A 27,221-nucleotide genomic window follows, 5' to 3' on the forward strand; every position below is an offset into this window, starting at 1 on the left:
TCTGAGTGTGCGCTCGAGTGTGTTTGTGTGCGAACACGTGCGATTACTCCCAGATGTACAGGACATGGGTGGATCCCCACAGCTGTATGCAGTTCACAGAGAGACAGCGAGATGACGGATGAAATGACACCATTTTCACCCTACAGCTGTCTGCCTCTCCCCGTTTAACTCAGCTGACTGTTTAAATGCGCCGCTTGTGTTTGCCTTATTTCAGATCTTTTGCGTTTTAATGCTGAGCTTAAGAGCTGTAATAAGCAGGTACTTTGTCAGATGGTGCATGTGTGGCACCCTGACAGTAATAAGACATAAACCTGATGAAAAGAGAAACTTGCAGAGTTATTTACACTGTCTGCTGCTCTCAGCTTATACGGGCGCCACACTAACTTTCCATAGCTCCTGTAATTACATTTCTGATATACAGTGTGTTGCTTTGTTGTTGTAGGTAAGGCACAAAATGTAGGAGTAGATACAGGAGATGGCTGGTTATTGTTTAAAATAACTGCTCAATTATAAACAACTATACAGCAACTGTAAAATATTCTGTTTAAATAAAAAGCATTCATAAAATAGCAGTAAAAGGGTGCAAGGCTCAGCAGAGAATGCCCCACTTTCAGTAGCTGTCATGCAATTTGAATCTTGTCAGCGTCTTTGTTGTAAAATCACACGCAAAACTACAACCATCCCTGTCTGTTACAGATTTAAAAGACTGTAGTTCATGCTTTTTCTCCCCTCTCGCCTCGATTATTGCGATTCTCTCTGCAGGAATCGACCTTATCTCCCCTGCAGCTGCTTCAAAATGCAGCAATCTGGTGCCAAGAGCAGAGACCGTATCTCCCCTGTCCCGGCCTCTCTTTACTGGTTGCCACTGAAGTGCAGAATTGGTTTTAAGGTTCTTTTATTAGCTTTTAAAGCAGTGGCACCATCTCTGAAGTGCTTGTCTCCTGTTAGACCTCCAGACTTTTTAGACCAACTAACCAATCACTGCTCTGAATTCCTTGGAATCTGTTCAAAGTTTGCCACCAGCTGCAAGATCTTCCACGTCCATAGAAATCTGTAAAGATGAGTGACGTTTCTTCTTTCTGACTCGCCACACTCCTGTTGTGTTAATGTTTTTATCCAGATATTTTGTGCATTCGTCCTTTTATTCATTATTTCTTGTGCGTTTTTGCATTATCATCCCATTTAACCTCTGTGCAAAGTACTGTGGCCGGGCGTTTCTTATTTTTACATTTTCCCATAAATAAATCAACTCAACGCTGTCCTATCTGTCAGATAAATATGAAACCCGGTTGGTTTCTAGTCAAAGCCTGGAAACAGGAGGCAGCTTTTTTTCCTGGCTCCATCTGAAGGTAGCAAAATTCTTCCTACCTGCACCTCTAAAAGCTCACTAATTAACTGTAGTAAAACCAAGTGTTAAGACAACCGGTTGCTGTTTTACTGGGTGTTACGTGCAGGAATACTGAGGACAGACGTGGATTTAGACAGCGGCAGAGTGTCTGTTATTCGTCTTTATGCTGCTGCTGCTCTCTAACTGACAGCTGGAGTTGGCTTCATTTATGTCAGAGTCACGAGAGCAGCATCGATTCTGCTCGTCTAACTCTGGGTCAGTGGGTGAAGAGGAGTATTTGTTGAGCTATTATTGCTATAGTAAGTTGGGGTAGTTATGTTATAGTGTGGTATGACCTGAATTTATCATATGAGTTCTAATTGGCAACTTAAAGGGTACAAGTCGGCCAAAGTACCCCAGCTCTGTACTTGAATACAGTTACTTTTCCACCTCTTGTTGGACGGAGAACGAGACAAAGAATCAAAAGCATTTGGTCTCCAGTGGAGGCTGAGCAGGAGGGAGTGAGCAGCAGAGATGACCCAGTTCTGTTTCACACAGTGCTGGTGCCAGAGGCAGAGAGACCGTGGAGGCTGTGGTGCACGTGACGGGTCTGGGCTGGGCCCCGGTCCACACGGGAAACGCACAATGTCTCGTTTGTTTTAAACGACTGCGCTGTTGGAACTGGTCTCCCCCTTTCCTCTCGCTGTCTGTTGTCTGCTGTGAAATGTGGAAATGATTTTTGCCTTTGGATCGACTCCAGATTCTTTTGGGAGTGATGCGTTTTTCTCTCTCTCGCTTGCCTTCTCTCTCCCTGTCCCTATCTCTTGTGTTTCCCCTTCACCTGATAAGATTCGGCGATCTTGTTGAGGCCGTGGGGAGTTTGCAACTAAGGAGTGGCGTTTGGAGAGAGAATGCAGTGAGGGAACGATGTTTAAACCAGTTTCAAGTGAGAGCAGAGATGAAGAATGTTGATGGAGGGACTTTCTTCACACTTTCATATTTATTATAGGCTATTTAATTTAAATTCTGAGCTGCTGTAGAGAGTGTGGAAATCACCTGCTGTATTCCAAAGACACTCCCTTTCTGTTAGCCTCTGCTGGCCTGTGGGATTAATGACCTATTCTTTACATTGTCTGCAGTCTAACTGCATATTTAATGTGCCATTTTCTCCTCAAGACACAATAAAGGTAACTAACAAGCCAGCGATCATTTAATGTGTCCACCAGACAGATTTTTCATTGTCTGGGTGTCCTTGCTGGTGTCCATTACAGCCGCCCACACAACTTTAAAAGGTTTTCCAGACCTCTTCCCTATCTCGTTTTTTTTCTTCCACACACACACTAAGTAGAGCGCACCTGAGAGCCAGAGCAATTAAAATGCCAGGAACAGACAATGCTTTCTTTATGGAGTGTTGCTGTCTGCCCTGCAGCACTTTCATCACATGTAACGTAAGCGTGTTGTAGATGTCATGCAAAATTACATTCAGTTTGAGTGTTTGTTTGCGTGTGCCTGCCAGACAGTCACTCAGTTAAGGTCATGTTCTGGGTTTCAGGCTCGGCTCTAGATGACTTTATCACAGTTTTGGTCCAAAATGTTTCACATAAATTCACAGAATTAACATTTTTGGCTGGCTACCAAGTCTTACCACCTGATTTTTTTTTTTTTGGCATTGTGACACTTCTGGAAATACAAAGACACCAAATTTATCTTCTGGTTTTTCCTCTGCAGACTACCGCACCGGGCCGTGCTTTGCTTCGGTCAATAACCAGATGTGTCAGGGCCAGCTCACAGGGATTGTATGCACAAAGACTTTGTGCTGCGCCACAGTGGGACGAGCGTGGGGTCACCCCTGTGAGATGTGCCCGGCCCAGCCTCACCCCTGCCGGAGAGGGTTCATACCGAACCACCGCACCGGGGCGTGCCAAGGTAAAGTCTGTTCTCAGTGTCTCTGTCTGTCTTTCTGTTTTTGTATCTTTCTTCCTCTCCATCGCTTTCCCTCCCCTCATTTTCTTTGCTGCTTTTATCCTTTTTCCCATTTTAACTCCTTCTCCCTCCTTGTCTGCCTTCACCCCTCTCCCTCTGTCATCTCTTCATCTCTGCCCACCATCCCCTCTGCAGAGGATTAGTTCTAATTGGGTTAAATTGGGGTGGGTGGCAGTGCCTCCCACATGTGTATGGAATGCCCGCAGACACCCGCTGTGGCGCGACTGTCAGAGTCAGTAACACGGGTCATTGGCGGTGCCACGTGGGAGGGCTCATTTCTGGTAACACGGCCTGCTCCAGACCCAACAACATCAGAACCTCTGCAGGGGAGGCGGACCTGAGCCAGGGCCCAGAGGAACACTGAGTTCTCTGGGACTGCATCAGGTCACAGCCTCCTGCAGGTTTTCGGCCTGAGACCTACGTTTTAGCCTGTCAGAGTCATTAAATAAATTTCATGTAGTCGTCAGCATAAAGTAGCAGATTTCAAACTCGGACAAACCCGGTGCACTGGGTCAACCCTCTGATGACGTCATAGCGACCCTCCTTTGGAAGCATATGTTCACATACATCAGTCACTCAGCTCTGACCTTCTGTATCACTGTCAGTTTTGCATTTCCCTCATTCTGTCTCTCTCTTTCTTGGTCTACTTGGCTTAAATTTCTGTCCCTCCAGCAGGAGACATTCCTTTCTCTCTTCCTCTTTTTGCTTGTCACTCTGTTGATCCCATGAAATTCCGACCCAGTTTCAATCCGTGCACATCCGACTGTACTGAGTTTATTTTACTATCTCTGCGTCATTTCTCTCCTTTTGTACATCAAATGAATCCCACCCATATCTGTGCTCATGCATGCGTGAGGTTGTGTATTAACTGTCTGCTCTGTATGTACAGATGTGGACGAGTGCCAGGCCATCCCTGGCATCTGCCAAGGAGGAAACTGCATCAACACAGTGGGATCCTTTGAATGTAAATGCCCCGCTGGGCACAAGTTCAACGAGGTCTCACAGAAATGTGAAGGTAAGGATCAAGCTTTTGGTGTGAGCTTGAATGACAGAGTAGACTAAAAAAATATTTTAAATGTTAAGAGAGTTAAAAGCCACATCCGTCTAGATGTGGTTGGCTTCACCTCAGTCATGGCATTCTGATTATTACTTTGTGGGGAAAGACCACACATAAGACACTTTTTGCCCTTCCCTTGAAACAAGTTTAATTAAACCAAAGTAGCACTCAGCTTTCTCTCAGTAATCCTGTGTATCACTTAATTGTGAGGCTTGAAGAAAGGCTGGTGTTAAATGAGGTTTTTTCCCTCCATTCGTGTGCTAAAGTGAGACTATGGAACTTTTGACAGAAGAAAAAACTCACTTGGACAGAAGACAAGAGCTCATAGTTTAATTGAATCCATTTAAGGGATTTTGCTGCCACAACCTTACTTGGTCTGGTATGACGAGCTGTAAATTTTATGCAAATATTTCAATATAACACACATCAGTGACTCACATTTCTGACTTCTGACTTCTCTCCACAGCTACATTTCTTTAGCTCTGTAGCTAAATGAAAAATTGTAGTTCAGCGTTTAGTAATACTGTCATCTGTAGCCAACATGGCTGCTGCTCAGTAAAGTCCAAATAGTCTTGTTCTGACACAGTTTGCCCGCCAAATGTGTCAGGAAAATTTATGCTGATGTGCAGTTTTGAAAAGGTAATTTTCTCTCAGCTGGGGGTCCTAATTATAAACTTCTGACTGACTTTCAGAATTCAGAATAGGTCAGATTTTTTCTAACTTTTCTCTTAATCGTCTGAACCCTAAGTAGTTTCTGGACATGCTTTACTCACTGTGGGCTCATTTTTTACTGCAGTATAAAGTCCTACACCTCTATGGAAACTGAGCAAGCATGTTTAGAAGTAAATAGACCTCAATAGTGCCATATTATGCCATAAATCATAAAAAATAAAGTTGAATTTCTTTGATTATTAATTGAAATAAAATAAATTAACTGGAATCAACATGCACAATATTCTTCTAAATATCCACAGGTGTTAATAGTGCTGGAAAAAAATCATGGCGCTACATATTCAAATAGATGTTTTACTACATACACGCCCTGTCAAAAGGTTTGAGACACTTTCTTATTCAAATATATTAGAACGTGTCTCAAAACTTTTGACAGGGGGTGTAAGGTGTATCTTTTTCCTCCTGTCTGCTCTGTGGAAACACTGCCTGCAGTTCATCCCAGGTCATCTGAATTTTCCCTGATTTTTTTTTTCGTGTGAATATTTGTTTCAACAGAGTCCCCACCCTTTTCTCAGTTTTGCTGTGGAATGCAGATTTTTTTCTTTTTTTTTTCTACAATATCTATTTAGTTTAAATGTTTTTGTAGAATAAAGTGCTTTTGAAGAAATACCGCAATTTCAAGCTCTGATTTGGTTAACCTTCCTGACAGAGCCACATGTGATTAGTTCGAGGCCAGTCAGAAAGTTGAAAATCCAAAATTTCTTTTGGTTTTTACAGTTTCTGTCTCTGGTAAATGGTGTAATTTTGGCAATTTTTTTTAAACGAAAACATTCCTTTCAAAGCCGCAGGCGGGTTTAGGGGTTCAGAGGGTTAAATGTGGCCACTGAGGGACTCACAATACGTTTAATGTTTGCGGCTAAACATTTTTTAATAAATGCCTTTGCCCTGCATCACTTCTATCCCCCCACAAATAAAGGCCCACAGTTAGCCTGTGAATAATTCTGGCTTGTTAAGACACGAATATGACAATTTCCAGACCGAGTTTAACTCTGGTGAAAAAGACTGAGCAAAGTTTTCTGGCACTCATTTGCAGAGTAAAATATGTGCTATTTTATGCCCAGAAATAATTGCAGGAAAACTTCTGGACTGTGTAAAGGACATTTCAGATGGGTATAAGTTACAGCGCATTTCTTAACAGACTTTGTGTCTGATGATGTGCACTTGGTGCTTAACGGTGCTAACAGAGGAGCAGCTATGGAGGCCCCTGGATTTAATATCCTGTGACAATGCCTTATTTCCATTGTCGCTGCCAACATGTGCTCAAGTCCTGAAGACATTCACTTCTCAAGTTAGTTTCCAGTTTATTCACTTTCATTGACAGTTATGATTACTATGCATTCCTCTCTTCACCTCCCTTCTCTTTAGATCTGGACGAGTGCTCGAACATTCCAGGGCTCTGCGGTGTGGGTGAATGCTCTAATACTGTTGGCAGCTACTTCTGCAAGTGTATTCAGGGATATTACACCTCTGCGGATGGGTCCAGGTGTATAGGTGAGTGCCCTGCGTTGTTTGCTTTGGTTTGTTGCTGCTGGGATAAATAAAATATGAGATGGAGCAGTTGAGCTAAAAAAGGTGCTGCTTCATTCTCTTTCCTTTTTCCACCCCATTTTGATTCCTCTGCCTTTATGCCTGGCACTGAGAGCAGAAAGAACTGAAATCCGTCCAACGTTCCAGCTGGTAGAATTTAGGTCAGTAGTTGCTTGTTTCTAGTTCCACAACAATGAGCTATATTCTCTTCAAACTGAGGAGCGGCACGTGATGAGAGAAGTCCAGTGGAGTCCTCTCAGGTGACTTTGCTTTTTGACATCACAGTTGGAAAAAGGAATGAAACGTACGTGCTTCTATCCACGAGTCTGCACGAACAGCGAATGCATGGGTGTCACTGAACAGTCCATATCCTGGGAGGCTGATAACAGTGTGCGCATTCACACACCCACATGATCACCAGAAAAGCCCGTAAAGCTCCCCAGTTCAGCTGAAACAGACGAGGAAAGAATTTGGGTCACGATAGTCCATTAGATGTACATGCACATATTCTCACAAGTGCATGTGTATGCACACAAACATATGCAAACACACGCTCGCATTACCCCCAGGAGAGCATGTTTGTGAGGAAGGAATGTCTGAGTGTTTCGTTCCAGAAAACTGTTGCTCCAAACATTTGAGTCTGTTTGTTTCCCATGCAGTAACATGACTAGCCTCGCTCCTTTAGGGCCCGACTGTTTTACCTCCAACCAACTCTTTGCGTGCCTGACATCCTGTTGAACTTAACCAAGCAATCAGCGGTGTAGCCTGTCGGTTTCTCCACATGAATGCCCTGGATGGGCTGGGTGTGAAACAAGACATGATATATTTATGTTAATAGGCAACCTGAGTGTGAGTCATGCTGGTGCACGGTGCCAGAAACTGCAGGACGAAGGAAAGGTTCTCATAAATAGGAAATGATGACTATTAGAAGTGGCTTCCATCTTCCAAATGATGGAAAATCTGAAGCAACAACAACAATTTTTTGATTGTACTCGTGCCAGTTTTCTTGCTTTTCATGCAGACACCACATGTCATATTCCATATAGCCCGGTTAGTTTCACTGATGTCATGCTGTGCTGTTTCCCACAGATGCTCGCGGTGGATACTGCTATGCTAGCCTGCTGAACGGGCGCTGTGCCAACCAAAACTCGCAGCTGTTGACCAAAGCGCAGTGCTGCTGTGATAGCGGCCGCTGCTGGTCCGACGGTTCCACCCCTGAAATGTGCCCCATCCCCGGAACAGGTGGAACTGACATCACACGGCTTCAAATTTTCACCTTTGTGTCTCCATCCTGAGCTAACCTCGCACTGTTTTTCACATGTGCTCGTTTCAGAGGAGCACCAGAAACTGTGTGTCCAGATACCTGATGGGAACGGCGGAAGGCTGATACCCGGTCGAGTCCCAGGCGGTCCCGACATTCCTGGCATCTACCCAGTTCCATATCCTCAAACTCCTGGCCAGGGTCCTATAGTGATTCCTGGTCAAGTTCAGATTCCAGGTGAAGTCCCAAGACAAATCCCAGGACCGATCCCAGGACAAATTCCGGTCCTACCCCAGCCTCCCCCTGGTACGAAACTACTCTCTGCTTGTGTTTGGGCTTTAAAGTAGTCATGACTCTGTAGATGTGAAGAGTTCAACCCCACACTGGTTGCATGCTTTGAACCAGCGACCTACATGTTAAAGTCTGGACACTGTTTTAAGCCCTAAACCTCATCTCTGTGTATTAAAGTTAAAATAAAGATGCTCTCTTCAGGGATGAAAATGGCTCAGACATATATCCCTCTCCTCAAAAAGTGCAGAATGACTCTAGGCTACATACAATCAGGCTGTAGTATTGGAGTAATTCAGCCATGCTCGTTTTAAAAAAAGACCTGAACCTTAAAGTCGACAGGTTTCTTAGGATGCTTTCACACCTACGCCTTTTGGTCTGCTTAAAGCGGACTGGAGTCCGCAACACCTGCAAGTACGGTTCATTTGGGGTGGTGTGAAAGCAGACCAGATTTTTTTGGTTCGGACTAAAGAACCGGACCGAGACCATCGCTTCTATGTGAACTCCAGTTCGGTTCGCTCCTGGTGAGAACACAAACCTGTCTCCATTCGGACCAGCTTGATGGCGCAGCAGACTTTTTGGTGTACGGGAGCTTCCGTAGCAACCTGCACAGGGAATTTTGGGATAACGATAACGTCTTGCAATGCATCTTCTCCGTGCCAAAAACGACTGTGTAATGTTCTCGTACCGAATGCGAGCTTCATGCTGGAACAACAGCAGTATTTGTGCTTGCTGCATAAAGCAATGATACGAATATATGGCAACAAGAACGAACAGGAGAGCATAGTTCATTGTTTACGAATAATCCTCGATCCATGGAATAAACACAGCCTGTTGTTTTCTTCCGGGATTTTTCCCTCTTCACATGCTGCGCCAATCAGCGTTCACCTTCGTCATGTAAAACACCTTATTTTCTGAACAGCGCCGCCAAACGACTGGGGGGAGATATAACATTCATCGTAGTTGGTTCAACTGTGAAAACACTGGTGTGAATGCGAACTGAACCAGTTGAAAATAGCAACATTGTAACAACTTTTGGGTCCAAACGAACCACTCTAACGGACTAACAGGTGTGAAAGCACCCTATATGAACTCTGTTTCTGAGATGATCATCGGTGTACTCCAGTTTCAGGTTCCAAATGCTCAGCTCATGGCGGTAGCTGCTTATTTTGTTCATGCATGTTAAATACGGACATGTTAAAGGTAAAAGTCTTGTTTTCATAGGAGAGGTCTTTTTTTCAACAGCTGCTGCAGAGATATTCAAAGGGTAAATGCAGAATATGTTGTATTTTTTAAAAGAACTTTTGCAGGAAGAGCCAAATGCAAAATTTAACGTAAAACATCCACAGAAAGCGTTTTTAAGGGGAACTTCAGAGTTCAGGCGTCTAAGAAAGAAGTTCTTAAAGCACAACTAAAGCGATTTCTTACCTTCTTGAGAATGACAGTGGCTAATGCTAAATGGTAATACAGTGCAAATGTAGTGTTCAGAAAGGTCTGGAAATGGAGCATGCTTCTAAATGTCATTTTTCCTTTGCATTCAGGTGAGATGTTAGTTTTCTGATGCTGCTACCGATAGTACTTCTATCTGTTGAGTACATTTCTGACAAATAAAGAGGCCAAACCAAATTTCTTTCAGTCCATCTAGTGCCAAATGAAGCAGATGTGGATATTTGAACATATAATTTCATGATTTATCGATGATATATGTTCGTGGTTGCTTCCTTCAGGCCCTGTCATCATTCAAACCCAGAATATCACCAACATGTGTCAGGCCTTCCGCAACCTGTGCCTGAACGGCAGGTGCATCCCCACGCCGTTCAGCGGGTATCGCTGCGAGTGCAACATGGGCTTCAAGCTGGACGGAAGGGGAGAATGTATCGGTAAGTACGGAGAGATTAAAGGACGGGTTTCCTGAAAGCTGAAGGAGGTTTTTGAGCTTTGTGTTTGCTCTGCAGACGACGACGAATGTGAGAGAAGCCCTTGTGCGCATGGAGAATGTGTGAACACCCCTGGCTCTTACATCTGTCAGTGTCCTGCTGGGTTCCAGTCCACCGCCACCAGGACGGAGTGCCGAGGTTACACATGCACACCCACACGCACAGACACACATTTCTATAGAGTATTTATGTATTTACCGTGCCGTCTTCGTCTTTTTTGCCAGACCTGGATGAGTGTGTGGCCAACGGTCGGATCTGCAACAACGGCCGCTGCGTGAACACTGAAGGCAGCTTCCACTGTGTCTGCAACGCTGGATTTGAAATTTCACTAGATGGCAAAAACTGTCAAGGTCGGTCAAGTTCTGATGTCTGGCTTTACAGGACAGAGATATTAAAAGGGTATTTTCTTTAATACCACAGTACATGTGATGTTTATGTTTAATGGACCGTGAATCTATTGGTGATTTAATAGATTTAATGCCTGTTGGAGGCATATACCATAATAATAAGAGGGACTTTAAATGATCGTAGCTTGTGGTTTTGTGTGTTTCAGCTCATTAGCTATAAAATAAGTACGTTTTATTTTACTACCAACCTTTTTCTGTATAACTTTATATGTTGGTACTTGATTCTGTAGCTTGCGGGCATTAATTTATTTCCTTTCTTTTAGAAAACTCACAAATCTTGACAATTTGTTAGATGGGTTGTCCAATGAAGGAAACTTTTTTATTTTATTTTAAGCAGCCAGAAGTGTTTGACATATCATGAGAGCCATGAGGTCGCCTGCTCAACCTGTTGGGCTCCCTCTTAACCACATTATTGATATTTTGGAGTGTGTGGCAAGTTTGTGTTTGAAAATGCTTCGAGATATGAAAAAAATCTCAATTTTTTTTGGTCTGAATTCTCCTAAATTCCTGTTGTCGTCTGTATTTCTGATGCTTTAATGCGCCAAATGGTGTTTTAAAATATTTTCTGCTTTCATCCTGGAACTTCTCAGTTCGATTTTGATTTAGACAAGCCAGTTTTGTGGCCGTCTGGTTGTCAAGATCGAGGTTAACCACACTGTAAAGTATTTGAAAATAGTGTCTTGTGGATTAAACCATGCAAAACCACCAGTCTGTGCCTTTAACCAGTTATCTTTCCTAAATCAATGTGTCGTTTCTGTTCATCCACAGACCAGGACGAGTGTCTGATCAGGAACATGTGCCTCAATGGACTGTGCATCAACGAGGACGGCAGCTTTAAATGCATCTGTAAACCGGGATTCCTGCTCGACACCAGTGGACGCATGTGTGTAGGTGCGTTTGTCTGCAAGGCCGCAAAGCCTTCGGATCGTATCTCTGCATTCACAAGTCCGTTGGCTACGTTAGGAGAATACATTTCGAGACACTTTTGACTTGCATTTTCAGCTAGCTTGGAAGGTGGCTGCTTCTCTGGCATGTTAGTAATTCTGTTATGCGAGTCTTAGCAGCGCAGGGCAAAAATCCCCCTAAAAGCCTTGGAAAAATCCCTTAGCATCCTGGCAGGCCAGCTGGATGTGGGGATAGTTGGGGCCCGCCTGTTTAAGATTCCTGCAGACAGCCTTCTCCAAACTTGTCTGAGAAAAGAGATCTGCCTTCTATTGAACAACACACTACAGTAGACGACAACTGATCAATTATTTTTCCGTATATTGCACCATTATTATCATATAGAACCTTTAATGGGCTCCATCTGCCCTCAAGTACACACTTATAAGACTTGTCTGCAATGCTGTTGTGGGAAAATCTGTTCTCAGACGCGACGCTGGTGAATGTTTACCACCTAACCAGCCATAAAAAGCCCCGAACAGAACAGCCTTTCGCCATTTTGCGCCACGTGGCTCCAGCTGCAGACGTTTGATCTCAGAGACGCCGGCCTGGTGAAGTCAGAGCAGAATAAATAAACAGGAGGTCAGGGTGTGGGTGAAGCGCGCTAATGTATGCAGTCATTAATGAAATGTGTAGTCTAAAGGGGCCCTGGGGCCTCATCGTCTCTCTCGCACACCCAAACAGGACGTACACCGGAGATAAACACAGAGTTGTATCACCGTTCAAGTGGTTATCATTGTGAGGGGGTAAAGAGGCAGGAGAGGGATGATTTGTAGTTGAGGTCATAAAACTGAGACGATGGAGCAGTTTTGGCTGCATTTTTTTAAATGATTGATATACTTTAATAACCACGGAAATGTATTTTAATCGTTTCCAGCCTCTTACCTTTCATATTCTGAAGATAACGTGAACGAATGACGTTGCTGTACCTGTTTCCAGACATTGACGAGTGTGAGACTTCAGGAATATGTATGAACGGCCACTGCGTCAACACGGAGGGGTCCTTCCGCTGTGAGTGTATGGCTGGGATGGCAGTGGGCCTGGATGGACGGGTCTGTGTTGGTGAGTACATGTAGTTTTGTTTTTTAGTGTTTTTTTGACACCATCTCACACCAAAAGGTAGCAACCGCTTCAGGCGACATCCTCTATTTGTACCAAGTATGTCAGACTTCTCTTAAAGATTCCGTTCCCACACATAAAAGGCAATAAAAATGGTTCTTTGCTTTTCATTTTTAATGTGTCTGTCTTCCTGAAGTTAACCCTCTCAACCTCAGGGAGCTTGTAGGTGTTTTTTGTCACTTTTTTCCTCTATGGAAGCATGACTAGAAGTAGAGAGAACTCTAAACTATATTTTGTGCATCATAACATTTTTATTGCCATAAATCATAAAGAAAAAAAAAACACTGAAGCTGAATTTCTTTGATTATTTACTGTACAAATCTTGACAACAACATATGCAACATGTTACCAACACTGGGACAAAGTGATGGCTTCACACCCTGTAGATATTTCACTACATAGATGTTTAATGTTTTTCCCACACTTGCCTCCTATCTACTCTGTTTACACAACCTGCAGTTCTGTCGAGAGGACTCTGAATTTTTTCCACATGACCGTCAGTCACAGTGAAGTCAGCCGCGCCTTCTTGGTTTACTGTTTTTTACACAATGTGAAAAACTGATGAAATATCACAGTTTTTCACTTAGATTTGCTTGTTTTTTCCAGATGCAACTCAAAGTGACTCATAATTCGTTCAAGGACCATCAGAAATTCAGTGATTCAGACTACTTTGGGAAAACTTTGGCTCCCACAACTATCACCAGTTTCTCATGAGATGGGTCAATATATATAATTAGGGGACTTTTGAAGTCCATGGGAAATATCTTGCATATAATTTTTTTGGGAGTAAAAAAGTGTTTTTATGATAATTTCTTTACAAGTTCCATAATTATTTATTATGGAAACATTATGGAAACATTCACTTATTAATAAAAAATGACTGGATATCACAAAAATTTCAACTAAATAACTGAATTTAACAACAACCACCTTACAATTAGCTGAAAAAATAAGGTGAGCTGATTCAGAAATAGTTTTGATCGTGTTCTTTTTATTAAGTTGAGATAATCATGACAGATATTTCATTTTGGGAAATATCAGATATTATATGGAAAATAACAAATTGTATCTGTCTCAAAGAAATCACTTGCAACTAAGTTACCCATTACAAAAACACCTCTGAAGGAAGTGTGTTAATTCCAGATCACATGACCTGCTCCACATGATGTCATTTCCTCCTGAAGAAAAGACTGGAAGACTCCAAGGCTTTCTGACTTATTTAATATAAAGCAGTCAACAGGTTTACTGCAGTATCTTTAGAAATAACTTTCGTTTTCAATTTCATTCAGTTGTGTATATAATATTTAGAAAAATCTTTCTGTAAAAATGTCATGTGGTGTTTGGTTATAGGCGGCCATGTTGATTTTAGGCCTGAAAACAGCAAAAATGTCAGCTATGATACAAAAAGTCCCACAATTATATATTGACCCAGATAGTATGAACTTGATCAGTGTATTCAGCACAGATTAGATGAGCGAAGTGAGAAGAAGCGAACTGTCAAAATATTTGTCCTATTTTTTTTCAAAGGCTGTCCATTTCTGCCGAAGTACTGAATGAGATAAATTAGAGAACAATCTCATCAGAATAAACTTTATCAGCAGCTCATCCTGTTAACCTGCTGCAGCCACATGCTCACTATCACTGAGTACAAATAAATGTTTTCCTGCCTTCTTGTGCTGCGGTCCTGTGGAGTGGCACCGAGCAGATCTGGTCATGCCTTTATTTGCAACATTCTGGCATTTCCCCGAATGACAATTCTTTGCGTATTGTGTGGGAAGTGTTGAAATGCTGTTGTTGGGTCTGGGTGAGTGTTCGCTGGGATGATATCAGTGCAGGAGAATGCCTCAAATCCCTGGATGTTATGGAGAGAGAAGAACCATTTGTTTTGCCAGTGTTGTTGTTTACCCGAGCTGCTGACTCCTGCCTCCTTTTCTCTCTGTTTTTGGTCTGTCTCTCCCCATGTCTGCTTCTCACACACTGACAAACTGTTTGTGGTGTTTCGTACCAAAACAGACACACATATGCGCAGTTCGTGCTACGGCGGCTACAAGCGAGGGCAGTGTGTTAGGCCTCTGTTTGGAGCCGTGACCAAGTCGGAGTGCTGCTGCGCCAGCACCGAGTACGCCTACGGAGAGCCCTGCCAACCCTGCCCGCCACAAAGCTCTGGTACGGATATTCAAATCCATCCTCCCTTTACACTTATAGAGCCGCCTCCCGCTGCTCGACACACACAGACGCACATTTAACTCAAAGCACACCTGTCAAAGTCAGGATGAGCACATGGAGCACCGGCACACCGGCTTGGATTTCATAAATGACTGAATAGAAAGCGGTCGTGAAGTCAAGTTGTTTGACAGAGATGCCCACAGTTAGGAATCATCCACACCCACACACACACACACACACACACACACACACACACACACACACACACACGCACACACACCCACAGACACACACGTCATCCAGTCACTTCTCATTAGTCTTGCCAATTAAAGTTTCTGTATCAAAAGACGCCAGAGCTGCACCACATTAAGAGACGGTTTTATATACATCTCGGCCAAATGAGAAAGCATGTAAATGGATAATGACATGGTATTAAATGGCTAGCTTTGAGAATTTCTTGGATTTTGGCAAATGTGATATTTTCCCCCCAAACGCTGTTATTTCTCCTTTTATCAGCCAAACTGTGTGTGTTGTGTTGCAGCTGAGTTCCTGGCTCTGTGTCCCAACGGTCCTGGCATCACCGGCGACCAGAGAGGTAACGTAGAAACCAGACAGGGCAGCTTAAGTCCGTTATTGCTTTGAGGGTTTTTTTGCATTTTAAAACAGGTTATTCTTTGTCTCCTCAGATATTAACGAATGCGCCCTCGACCCCGACATCTGCCAGAACGGAGTGTGTGAGAACATGCTGAGGACGTACAAATGCACCTGTAATGAAGGCTTTGAGGTCGACCTGACAGGAAAAAACTGTATCGGTAGGTGCACGGCTCCGTCATGTCTTTGTAAAACAGGGGTGTCAAACATACGGCCTGTGGGCCAAAACCGGCCCTCCAGAGGGTCCAATCTGGCCTGTGGGACAACCTAGTGTAGTGAAGGTGTAAAAATTACAGAGAAGACATTAACTGCAGATTGTAAAACTACACATTTAAAATAATTTGTAGACCATGACAAGTTGTTTTGATCCTAAAGTAAAATACTAGATTGTTCATTGTTCTTTTGTAATTTAGTGTCTTATTTTTGTAATATTGTCTTGTTTTTTGTCTGACTTTTGTTGTTTGTCTAATGTTTTGTCATTTTTTTCCCGTTTTTTGTCTACTTTTTTGTTTTGTTTTTGTTATTTCTCAACTTTTTGTCGCTTTGCAACTTTTTGTCTCATTTTTGTCTGTTTTTTGTTTCATTTTGTGTCTCATTTTTGTAATGTTTGCCTTGTTTTTGTTGTTTCTTGTCTTTTTTGTCTGACTTTTGTGGTTTTGATCATAAAGTAAAACACTATCGTTCAGTTCCTGATAGCTGTGACTAAATATTGTGTTCTTTTGTAGACACTCTCTGATCTGGAAGTTGTAATGTGGAAATGATAAACCGAGGCTGAATGTTGTTGAAAGTGAATTGATTTTTCTTAAGAAATTTCAAGTTCTTCATGATGTTTTGTTAAAAAGTAGTTCCTTCAATGTGAACATTTTCAGAATGCACTTTTTTGCACTTAAAGGGAAATATTTTGAGTTGTCATTATTTGTCGGTTATTATGCTGTGATTTTACTGGTCTGGCCCACTTGAGATCAAACCGGGCTGAATGTTGCCCCTGAACTAAGATGAGTTTGACAACCCTGTTGCAAAAGTTTGTAAAAGCCCAGCATCAAGAAAGTCGTCACATCTCTTTTTGTGTGCGTTTCCTCCTCAGACATCGATGAGTGTGTGATGAACAGGCTTCTGTGTGACAACGGTCTCTGCAGAAACACACCAGGAAGCTTCACCTGCCAGTGTCCCAAAGGATACCTGTTTGATCCGCAGACAGACGTGTGCGAAGGTCAGAGGAAGTTCAGTCTGTCGTACGTTCACCATGTCGTGTTCTGTGTCTTAGATGGTCAGTTTGAGTTTTGTTTTCCCACAGATGTGGACGAATGCAAGTCCAGCCCCTGCGTAAACGGAGATTGTGTGAACAGCCAAGGCTCATTTGTGTGTTTGTGTTCGTTGGGCAGCTCTCTGGACAGCACCGGCCTGGAGTGTATAGGTGAGTTAGCGTCATGTTGTTTGTATCACCAAAGCAATACTCTAATGCTACGTGTCCACTAGATGTGTTTTTCCCGCATGTGAATGCGCCGCATCTGAAAATCGTCTGCTTGGTGGGTGTGAACTGGAGGCCAGTATCCGCTCTTCAACTCCTGCCGACCTTCTTCTCCAACTATCCTGCCCCTGATTGGACAAATGCATCGACTCGGAAGCTGTTTGCTCCTAGCCTAGCCGCGCTAGACAACCCACGGCAACGAATTTAATTCTCTGCCAGGGTGGGTCTAGTTACCCTCCATAAGGCTCGAGGTTGGATGGTCCTAAAACCGGCCGGACAAATCACCATGAAGTGTAGAGTCAGAAGGCGGGCGTAACGAAGTGACGACAGAGGCGCGACGATTCTGACAGAAACAACCGGAAACAACTAGCCTAGCCGCGCTAGACAACCCACAGCAACGAATTTAATTCTCTGCTGGGTCGACAACAAAAAGGACAACAGTCGTTGAGCTCCATTAGCACCGACTCTGAATAATCTTTCTGTTAACATGTCTGTAATATACTTGAGCTTCACCCATTGACTGTATAAATAAGGCTTCACCGAACTACCACATCCTCTGATTTCCGGCGCTCTAGGAGCCTATTCGTTGCGCTGATTGGTTGTATACCTACCCAATTGCTGCAGAGTGATTTGATAGACAACCTTTTAGCCCGCCTCCCTCCCTGTTGAGCGTGCCTAGACCCTTGTGTCTTCAGAGCATGGGTCTAGCGCAGCTAGGCTAGTCTGCTCCTGGATTTCAAGCCGAACCAACTTGGCGGCTCAGTCGCAAACTTTCTGTTTTAGTACAAAAATAGTTCAGTGAAAAGTATTTCTGAAAGCATTTGAGGAGAGAAATAAGCTGTCCAGCAGCTGAATGTGTCCTGGTTTTAGTTCACCGACGGCTAGTTTAGATGTTTGATGAAAGTTTTGCGATGTGTCGGATCTCTGCGTGCCGCATCAAATTTGCATAAAGCAAAAGTCGAGTCTACTTTACTCAGATAAGCTCCGGGGAGACACACCGGATTGCAGCTCGAAACGCACTGCAACCGGACCAGCATGCAATGCGGCGCGTTTCACATTGACAGTGAACGGGATGCGGGAAAGTGCCGGGTCTAGTGGACACTCTTGCACACTGTTTAACTGTTAAATCACAGCTACACTGGTTGCGTTTTTTGCTCACTGTGACTTTTATTTTTAGTGCCGTATAAACTCCCGTACCTCTATGAAAACAGCACAACCATGCCTTGAAGTAGAGAGAGCACTTTTGGACAGATTGATACAATTACAATACCATGAAAACACACACACTACCAGTGAAATGTTTAGACACACCTTCTCAGTCAGTACTTTTTATTTATTTGTATTATTTTCTACATTGTAGATTCATACTGAAGATTAACTCTTTTTTGTTTATGACATAATTCCATATGTATTAATCTACAATGCAGAAAATATTTAAATAAAAACCACTGAATGAGAAAGTGTGTCCAAACTTTTTACAGGTAGTGTACACACAAAAGTGAATTTCTTTGATTATTTATTTTACAAAATAAAAAAAAAACAACTTAAGTACAGTAAAAACTAAAGTATAACACATTCCCACAGGTGTTACCAAGACTGGAAGATTGGTGACCTTAAATACTAAAGATATTTTACAGCATACATTTTTTATTTGTCTCCCTGCTTGTCTCTCAGCCTGAAGTTTAGCTGAAAAGTGCCTGAAATTTTGTGACTATTTCTCACTGAGTCTTTAATGGTGTTTTTGGTGCAGCAGGGAGTGCAGATTTTTTTTTTTTCTACAGAATGTGGTCGCTGCAAATGATTTTAAATGAGACAATTTCAGGCTTAAATCATCACATAATTAGTTCAAGGACAGTTGAAAATACAACTTTTTTTCTGTTTTTGTTCCTGGCTCTGATAAATGTTGCAATTTTGGTTATTTTAACGACTTCAATACCCGTCAAACCCACCAGTGGCTTTGGTTTTTCAGGGTGATGTCATTGCAGCAGTTCAGCGATTAAGTAGATGAACTGCTTAAGCTTCAGGCATTTTTTAAAACTTCTAATCCATTCACGAATTCAGTCAGTAACGGTTAAGAGACACTTGGGAGAATTTTGATTCGACAAGTATTCTTATCCCCAGAGTGAGATGTGAGATTTTTGAGGACATTTTTTACTTTACTTTACCCAAAACTGTAAATTCTCACCTGCAGCTCAGCCGAATTTACTGCAGCCGGAATGATTAATAACCATTCCAGTCACCGTAGATGTGGTGATTTTAGAACATTAAATGAAAGATGTACAAAACAAATACAGGATTTTGACATCAACTAATACTGGCATACAGTATGTACCAACCTTCCAGGTGTCATTTAATTTCTACCTGTGATTCTTGTTTGACTAAACAGAGACAACTAAGAGCACCTGCTGGCTGAAGATAGTCAATAATCGGTGTGAGGTCAACATCAACGGAGCCACGCTCAAATCTCACTGCTGTGCCACACTGGGTGAAGCCTGGAACAGCCCCTGTGCCAAATGTGAAAAAGGTGACCAGGATTTAATTCACATTTTGATGCACTTTTTTAAGGTTTTATTGTATGAATACTGTTTACTGCAGCTTGCTCTTAGATGCTCAGTCTGTTTTCTTGTCTTTTAATGCACTTTTATGATCTTAATGTCTACTTTTCTGTTTTATTTCTATGATTTTAATGTATATTTGGCTTTAAATCATTTTTGAATTGCCTTGTGTGTATGAACTGTGCTGTGAAAATAAACTTGCCTTTTGTATTTTTTGCCCTCTTTTTTTAGATCCAATCTGCAGCAAAGGTTATGCTCGAGTCAAAGGAAACCTCTGTGAAGGTAAAGGCTGCTTTGATGCCACGTGGGCTAAGACGTTAGACTGAAATAATGAGAACTTGCTGTTGATCTGTTTCTTCTCTGCTGACTGCCAGATGTGGATGAGTGCCAAGTCTTTCCAGGAGTTTGCATCAACGGCAAATGCGTCAACACGCCGGGCTCCTTTTTCTGCCAGTGTCCTCCAGGAATGACTGTAGATGTCAGCGGCAGGACGTGTATCGGTAGGTTCTCCATATGTGTCTCTGCTTTTACGTGCATTAAATGTTTGCATAGTTTTCCAGAACCCTGTGAAACGTTGCTGTGTGGCTTCCAGACCTGCGTACGGAGCAGTGCTACCTCACCCATGAGGATGAGCGCTGCGGAGCTCCGATCCCTGGAAGGCACCGTGTCGACGCCTGCTGCTGCTCAGTCGGTGTCGCCTGGGGCCCCGAATGCGACGAATGTCCAGAAAAGGGAACCCCGGAATACACCCAGCTCTGCCCTCGGGGCCCAGGATTCTCCCACAGGGGCGACTTCATCAATGGCAGACCCTTCCTCAAAGGTACTGAGCCGTTCACACACTAACCTGTGTTGGTTCATCTCTGGCCTCTCACCCGTTTTTATCCCTCTGCTCTATAGATATAAATGAATGCAGGATGATAAACAGTCTGTGCTCCAACGGGAGGTGCAGGAACACCATCGGCAGCTTCCGGTGTCGCTGTGACAACGGCTACGCTCTGGACTCTGATGAGAGGAACTGCACTGGTGAGTAGCAAAGAAGGAACGAGCTGTTCAGTTTGGCCACAAAGAAACTAACCATCAATGCTTTAATGATTCATTTATCAGTAAAATGTGTCCAACTTGTTCTGTTTTAGCTACAAAATAATGAGATTTTGTTACTTTACCATTATTATATATGAGCAATTTGTGGGGTAAACTTATGTACTCGTCTGGATCTCAAAATGAGTACAAGCAATTTGAGAAAATGTACTTAAACAAAATGTGTTCTTGGGGTTTCTCAAGATCTGTATGAGCACAAGGTCTCCAGTAAATAGAAAACGGTAAGATATGAGATGTATTGACATGTAGCAGGTATTAGTTAATAAGTAAAACTTCATCCATTTGTTTTATTTTATGGTTTTGGGTTTTTCATGTTGTGTGATTTATTTATTATTTTTGCCTTTATGGTATTGTGGGATGTCTGAAATACTTCAATCAGTATATATTATGCTATTGTAAATTAAATACCTTTGAGTTTGGATAGGAATTGACTAATTATTGGCCTAGCCGAGTATCAGAGTCGATATTCAGTATTTTTCATATTACTGGTATTTCCAAGTTTTATTTTTAACCAATTCCCAAAATAATAAATAACTTTAAAGTATGCTACTATGGCTCTGATGCAGCAGCTGCTCTATCTGTTGTCATCATGCTGTTCTCTTATGAAATATTGCTATCTTACTGGCTACATATCGCCTTTTAAACTGAAAAATGTTCAAACTTCTCTTTTGAATCAACATAAATAGACAAAGGCATTTCAGAGGTGGTCTCGTTCTGAATTTTTAGATTTTAATTTTTGCTGCAAATGTGTATTGGTTTAAAATATCAGTTATCTGTCTCTTTCATTACTAATAGTCAATATCATCCCTGAAAAAAAAAAAACAAGACGTCAATCATTCTGTAGTTTTGGGCAATTTTGAGGGAATTTAAAGCTCAATTGCAATTTTATAGACAAAACACAATCATACTTATACTTATGAGTGCAACATGCAGTGGTTAATAACCATAATTACTGTATGGTGGTTTTAAAGCTCCAAAGAATTAGGAACCAGTAGTTTACTATTTGTCAATAATGTAGCTGCAGACATCCATGTAGCTTCTGTTTTCAACTTCTATTTTTGTCTCACCGTTCTTCACCAGTCCTCCTCTCTGAATCACTCTGTGAACACAATTTGCAGTAAAGCGGTGTAAAGGTTTCACCTACATTCAGCTCATTCAGTCTAATGGGAGCCTGGCAGCTTCAGACTTGTTGGAGCTGCATTACGGCTCTCCTGAAATGTCTTTATTCTGGAGTAATTTATAGGCTCCCAGTGATTAAATGGCATCTGGGACCTTTTAACCCCACATGAGTGAGATAAAGGAATCAGGCCTTAAGCTGTGGGCTTTGGAGGAATCTGCTTGAAGAACTACGATCGACTACATCATCCTTACATTCAGCTTTTAATCTCATTATATAGTAGTGACCTTTAGTTACATATTTATGCCTTCATGCTGTGTTTACCCAGCACTTATACATCATACCTTGGCTCTTTTTTCTGTAGATCCCGTCTTTATTACAGTAAATATAATAAATGAGTTGTTGCATTCCTTCTCTGTAGACATCGATGAGTGCCGCATCTCTCCGGACCTTTGTGGACAGGGCAGGTGTGTCAACACGCCGGGAGACTTTGAGTGCGAGTGCTTGGAAGGTTACGAAAGTGGCTTCATGATGATGAAAAACTGCATGGGTGAGTAATGAATCCTCACACACCAGCGCCTGCACACACTGAAAATGCAAATATTGACTCACCTCTGCAGCTCCAGATGATCACCCATGCTCCGGCATGCTTTTTCACATGAAATCATTCAGTCTGCGAGGACACGACAGAGAAACTGGATCTCCTTAGCGATTCTCCTGCACACCCTGTTAAAGTGGCAGTGTCTGAGAGCAGAGCGGCGTGCCAGCCAATGAGGGACGCTGCCACACAATCCCAGGCCCGAATCACAAGCCGGCCATCTCCTCCACGCTCCCTCTTGAGCCATAAGCTCTGGATGAGGTGCTCCGGCTGAGACGCCAGACCTGGAACCCACTGTTTATGCGGATGATGTAATCTGAAATTTGTATATGCATGTGTGGGAAGGAGAGCTGAACCGATTCTCTTTAAACCCCCGTGGAGTGTTGAAAGAGCCCAGTCTGGACGGCCCGCGTGTCGTCACAATCCCAAAACTGGTCCAGAAAGTCTGAAAGATAATTGCTCTTTATTGCAGTCCGTCCCTGACGTGCACGTGAGGGTCGCACACAATCAGCAGCCCGACAAAACGATCCTCCTGTGCAGCTACGAGTCCTAACGCTCTGCCATCTGTGCAAATACTTAATTCTCTATTTCTGCTCTGGCTGCCTCGATGCCGTTCGATTAAATTCTTGGAAGAAATCAAACACACAAAATGGAGAGTCTCAATACTTTTTTTGGCCTAAAAACTGCTGTTAGACCAAAATTGGCGAGATGATTTTACTTGCACGCTGGAAATAATGTGGGCAGTGTTGCATTTATAAGCTGTTGGTAGCGACTGGGCTAACTGGCTAACCGAAATAACTAACAAGTAAAAATATTATATGTTGTTGTTTTTTTTATACAATCTTAACATCGCTGCCAGGCATTGAGCTTTCATCACACACTTATATAGGCAACAAGCACTGCCAGTCCCACCATCTCTCCAAATCTGGACTTTGAAATTATCCATCCGGCAGTTTTCATTGGAAATTGCAAAGAGGTGAAACATATGTTTGCAGAGACTGAAGTCTAAAACTAAATATCTGTGTGCTTTTTCGCCATCAGACATCGACGAGTGTGAGAGAAACCCTCTGCTGTGCCGTGGAGGTGACTGTGTAAACACTGAGGGCAGCTTCCAGTGTGTTTGCCCGGAAGGACACGAGATCGCCCCCGATGGGTCGGCCTGCCTCGGTGAGTGACGAGGAGAGTCCTCCCTGACTCTTTTTTTGTTTGTTTTTCTGCTTTCCTCGAGTGAGATCTGCGGTGGGATGAACTCTCTACTCCTTTTCCAGAGAGATGAAAGAAAGACAAAAGGAGTGAAAATGAGATTAGTGAGAGGAGATGTTGTCACGGAGCAGACGGAGCTGTGGATCATCCATCTGACCCTGTTCCTTGCTCTGTGTGTGGGCTCAGTGCAGAGGGAGTGTTTTAGTCTGTTAATATGTGGGATATCTAGTGTTAGATAGATGGGCTGATACGAACCGTAGACCAGTGGGTGTGTCGGCATGTATGCTGACATGTGTGCGCTAAAAATGGGCACATTTGGATCTCATCTAACAAGAGAAATCCTAGAAATACAAGAGCATTTTAGTGATAGTTTTACTTTTTATGGACAACAAGTCAACCATGGCTGGAAGTAGACACGACTCAAACATGTCTTTTGTTCAGTTTTGTTCAGTAAAACAACATTAGAATGTCTTAAATCATAAAAAATATGAACAAAAGTTGAATTTCTTTGATTATTTATTTCACAAAAATTGATAAAGGTGGGAATCAACATGTACAACATTAAAAAAAACAGTGACTCTACACACCATAGATAATTTACCCATTACATTTTTAATTTGTTTCTATAAAATCTCAATTTTTTTTCATGTGTGGAAAAGGTGATTTTGATGAATTATCAAGCTTAGATTTGATCAATTTTCCAGACAAAATTAAACTTTACAGACTACTAGTTCAAGGAGTGTTGGAAAGTTGAAAGCTCAATCATTTTTCAGTGCGTATTGTTTCTAACTTTAATAAATGGTGTTTTTTTAAAGATAACATGCCATTTAAATCTGTTGGAGGAATTTAGAGTTCAGAGAGTTAAGTAGAATAAAAGATCTTTTATTTTTATTTTTATTTTTTTTACTATTCGAACATCAAACATCTTTCTCTCTGTGTTAGCATTTTCTACAATTTCATTTAGCAGACACTTTTTCCCAAAGCAACATACATCTGAGAGTAGATACAAATGTATCTGTTCTTTTATTTTGAAATCTCTGTTTTTGGGGTGCGGCATCCTTCAGAGGCCGGCCTTTTATGTGTCGAGATTTCACTGGATAATTAACCAAGACTCAGCCATGGTCGTGCATAAATAGGTAGTTTTTTTTTTTTTGCATGTTCTGTAAAATGTCCTGACGAAGCCTCGGTGCTGAAACCTGTTGACTAAATAACAAGCAGACACTTCCAGTAAGTTAATGTTGTGTGAAGTTTTTACAAGAACCAGAGAAGTGTTCGACCTTTTCTCTGATTCCTATAGTTTGACAACTCCCATGTTTAGTTTGTCGCACTGATTGAACAGATTAAACGTTATTCACTGGGTGTCATTCTGATGACCTAATGCAGCGTGTGAAGCTTTCTGTCCATGATCTAATGCTCAGTCACTGCCCTTTAAGCGTATTTAATATTATATTTAAAGTATTAAAAACAACAAAAACTTTACTGCAAGCTGTCCCCCTCATCTCATCAGTCTTCATCATTTCTGTGAAGTTCAAATGTTAGATAATATTAATGATAATAAACTTTACCTACAGCAGATTTCAGACAGATGGGTGTAGCACAGAGGCCTCAGTGACATCCGATGGAAACGTCGGTAATCACCATGAAGTTCTGCATCCACCTATTTCTAATTAGACCCTGATTTCAATTCAGTTCCACTTTATTTATATGGTGTCGGTTCACAGCACAAGTCATCTCAGGGCACTTCGTATAGTAAGATCAAGACCCTACAATGGTATATTATTGAGAGAAACCTGATAATTCCCTTTGAGCAGCACTTTGGCGACAGTAGGAGCAAGAAAACGGAGGATTTAATGACAGGATTTGTGTGTTTAATCCGCTTGTATTGGGAAGGTGGTCAGTTAAAGAGTTTATGTGCACACGTAAGAGCTCTCTGGGGCCCTTTAAATTTGGGTGTAGAGCTGAAATACACTGCTGTAATTAATCGTTTAAGTCATTTTAAAACCATAAAAGCTAAAAGTGATGGGTTCTAGTTTCTCTGTTGTCATCTGTAGTATTAAAGCAAATAAAAAGCACTGTTTTTTGGACTGTTGGTCACACACAAGAGGAACTTTAAACAGCTCTCTTTAAGTTTTGAGAGCTTGAGATGTGCATATTTTTACTATTTGTTTTTATTTTGCTGATTAAATGGTCACTGACAATTACTCAGGAAATGAATCAACAGATTAATGGATTATTAGAATCAGAATGTGACGAATTCTGTTTGCTCCATCCTGACTTATACGACCAAGGATTTAACTCTTTTTAAATGCCTTGTCACATTTTTACTAAGTTTGGCCTCGTTTTTCGCTGCAACATAAAATCCTTCCCCTCTGTGAAAACAACTCTATGTGGAATAAGAAAGAGTGTAGAAGTTAAAATGACATGAATCTGACAAAAGAAAGGAACACATGTTGAATTTTTAAATAGATTTTATTTTACACAAACTACAGAAATGACTGGTAGCGCATGCAACCATAGCTGTTCCCGGAAAAAATGTGGAACGATTCATGCTGAGGACAACTTAGTTCTTTCCCATAAACACTGCCTGCAGTTCAACCTTGGTCTTGTCACAAGACTGTTGGTCACAGCTGAGCCATTAATTGCTTCACCGTTGTATTGAATAGTGCAGAATTTTTTGTTTTTTACAGAATCTGTGTAGTTTTATTGCTTTATTATTTGTAAAATCCTTACTTGAGACATGTAGAATAAAGTGATTTTGATGAATATTACGAATTTAAGCTTAAATTTAATTATTTTTTCTGACAGATAAATAACTCAAAAACCTTTGGAAAGTGAAAATATGAAGGTTTACATTTTCTTGCGCTGACACGGTGCTGTCAGACTTAAATGGTGTGGGTTGTCCTTGCTGATTATTTTCCTTTGTGTTTTAATCCGGTGCGTGACTTTGATCTTTGCTTTGTTCTTTCTAGATATCAACGAATGCGAGCTGAGCGACAGGCTGTGCAGGAACGGCCAGTGTGTCAACATGATCGGCCGCTACCAGTGTTCCTGCAACACCGGATACAAATCCACCGAGGACAGACTGGACTGCGTTGGTACGCTTTCAACACCGGCGGCTTTCTTACACGTGCATGTTCTTTTGTTTCCATCAGTGTTTTATGTCACCGGCGTGCGTTTTTCTGCCGCTCAGACATTGACGAGTGCACCATTGAGAACGGCGGCTGCGAGACTTTCTGCACCAACTCGGAGGGCAGCTACGAGTGCAGCTGCCACAGCGGGTACGCCCTGATGCCTGATCTGAGAAGCTGCACTGGTAAGTAGCTGTGTGTCTTGTCAGTCACAATTAAAGCTAATTAAATCCTTATCCTCTTGAGTGTTGCGCATTCTCGCGTCTACTTTTTGCCTCGTTTGTCAAGATGCGGTCGCTAAAGCAAACTGCCTGTCAGCGCTGAGTTACATAGTTCAGATTTCCTATATGGTACACATATGGTAGGAGAGAAAACACAGATCAAAGTGTTTGGAGAGAGCAGATTTAAGAGCAGCCACATCAAGAATCCTGGTTTATACAATAGAGACACGGTGCTGTGATTTGGCTGTTTAAAGGAAACATCCACTTACTCAGACTAAACCTGAAGACGGCTCATTCATCATTAACTCTAAATGTCAACAGGCGTGCGGTTTGTTGGTTATTCTGGCAGATTGTGACAGAAATTCTTGCTTCAAAGGTGTTCAATTTGGAGAATGATGGCAGGATTTACATGTTCTGACTCTTGGGACTCTTATTC

At 42.1% G+C, this 27,221-nt stretch overlaps 1 protein-coding gene across 1 annotated transcript in view; it reads left to right on the forward strand.

The window, feature by feature from the left end:
• Window positions 1-27,221, forward strand: part of fbn1 (fibrillin 1) — a 76,683-nt gene that overhangs the window by 12,008 nt on the left and 37,454 nt on the right. The window contains exons 7-30 of the mRNA XM_022203189.2: window positions 3,056-3,253; window positions 4,200-4,325; window positions 6,465-6,590; window positions 7,716-7,868; window positions 7,960-8,193; window positions 9,903-10,055; window positions 10,131-10,250; window positions 10,337-10,462; window positions 11,288-11,410; window positions 12,401-12,523; window positions 14,594-14,746; window positions 15,288-15,341; window positions 15,433-15,558; window positions 16,482-16,607; window positions 16,692-16,811; window positions 19,252-19,389; window positions 19,652-19,702; window positions 19,795-19,920; window positions 20,013-20,240; window positions 20,318-20,443; window positions 22,057-22,185; window positions 23,275-23,400; window positions 26,406-26,531; window positions 26,627-26,749. Coding sequence (XP_022058881.1) covers window positions 3,056-3,253; window positions 4,200-4,325; window positions 6,465-6,590; window positions 7,716-7,868; window positions 7,960-8,193; window positions 9,903-10,055; window positions 10,131-10,250; window positions 10,337-10,462; window positions 11,288-11,410; window positions 12,401-12,523; window positions 14,594-14,746; window positions 15,288-15,341; window positions 15,433-15,558; window positions 16,482-16,607; window positions 16,692-16,811; window positions 19,252-19,389; window positions 19,652-19,702; window positions 19,795-19,920; window positions 20,013-20,240; window positions 20,318-20,443; window positions 22,057-22,185; window positions 23,275-23,400; window positions 26,406-26,531; window positions 26,627-26,749 — 3,234 coding nt within the window. The remainder of the gene's footprint in view (window positions 1-3,055; window positions 3,254-4,199; window positions 4,326-6,464; window positions 6,591-7,715; window positions 7,869-7,959; window positions 8,194-9,902; window positions 10,056-10,130; window positions 10,251-10,336; window positions 10,463-11,287; window positions 11,411-12,400; window positions 12,524-14,593; window positions 14,747-15,287; window positions 15,342-15,432; window positions 15,559-16,481; window positions 16,608-16,691; window positions 16,812-19,251; window positions 19,390-19,651; window positions 19,703-19,794; window positions 19,921-20,012; window positions 20,241-20,317; window positions 20,444-22,056; window positions 22,186-23,274; window positions 23,401-26,405; window positions 26,532-26,626; window positions 26,750-27,221) is intronic.

This window comes from Acanthochromis polyacanthus, chromosome 2, assembly GCF_021347895.1.
Source record: "Acanthochromis polyacanthus isolate Apoly-LR-REF ecotype Palm Island chromosome 2, KAUST_Apoly_ChrSc, whole genome shotgun sequence".
In the NCBI taxonomy this organism is placed as follows: domain Eukaryota; kingdom Metazoa; phylum Chordata; class Actinopteri; family Pomacentridae; genus Acanthochromis; species Acanthochromis polyacanthus.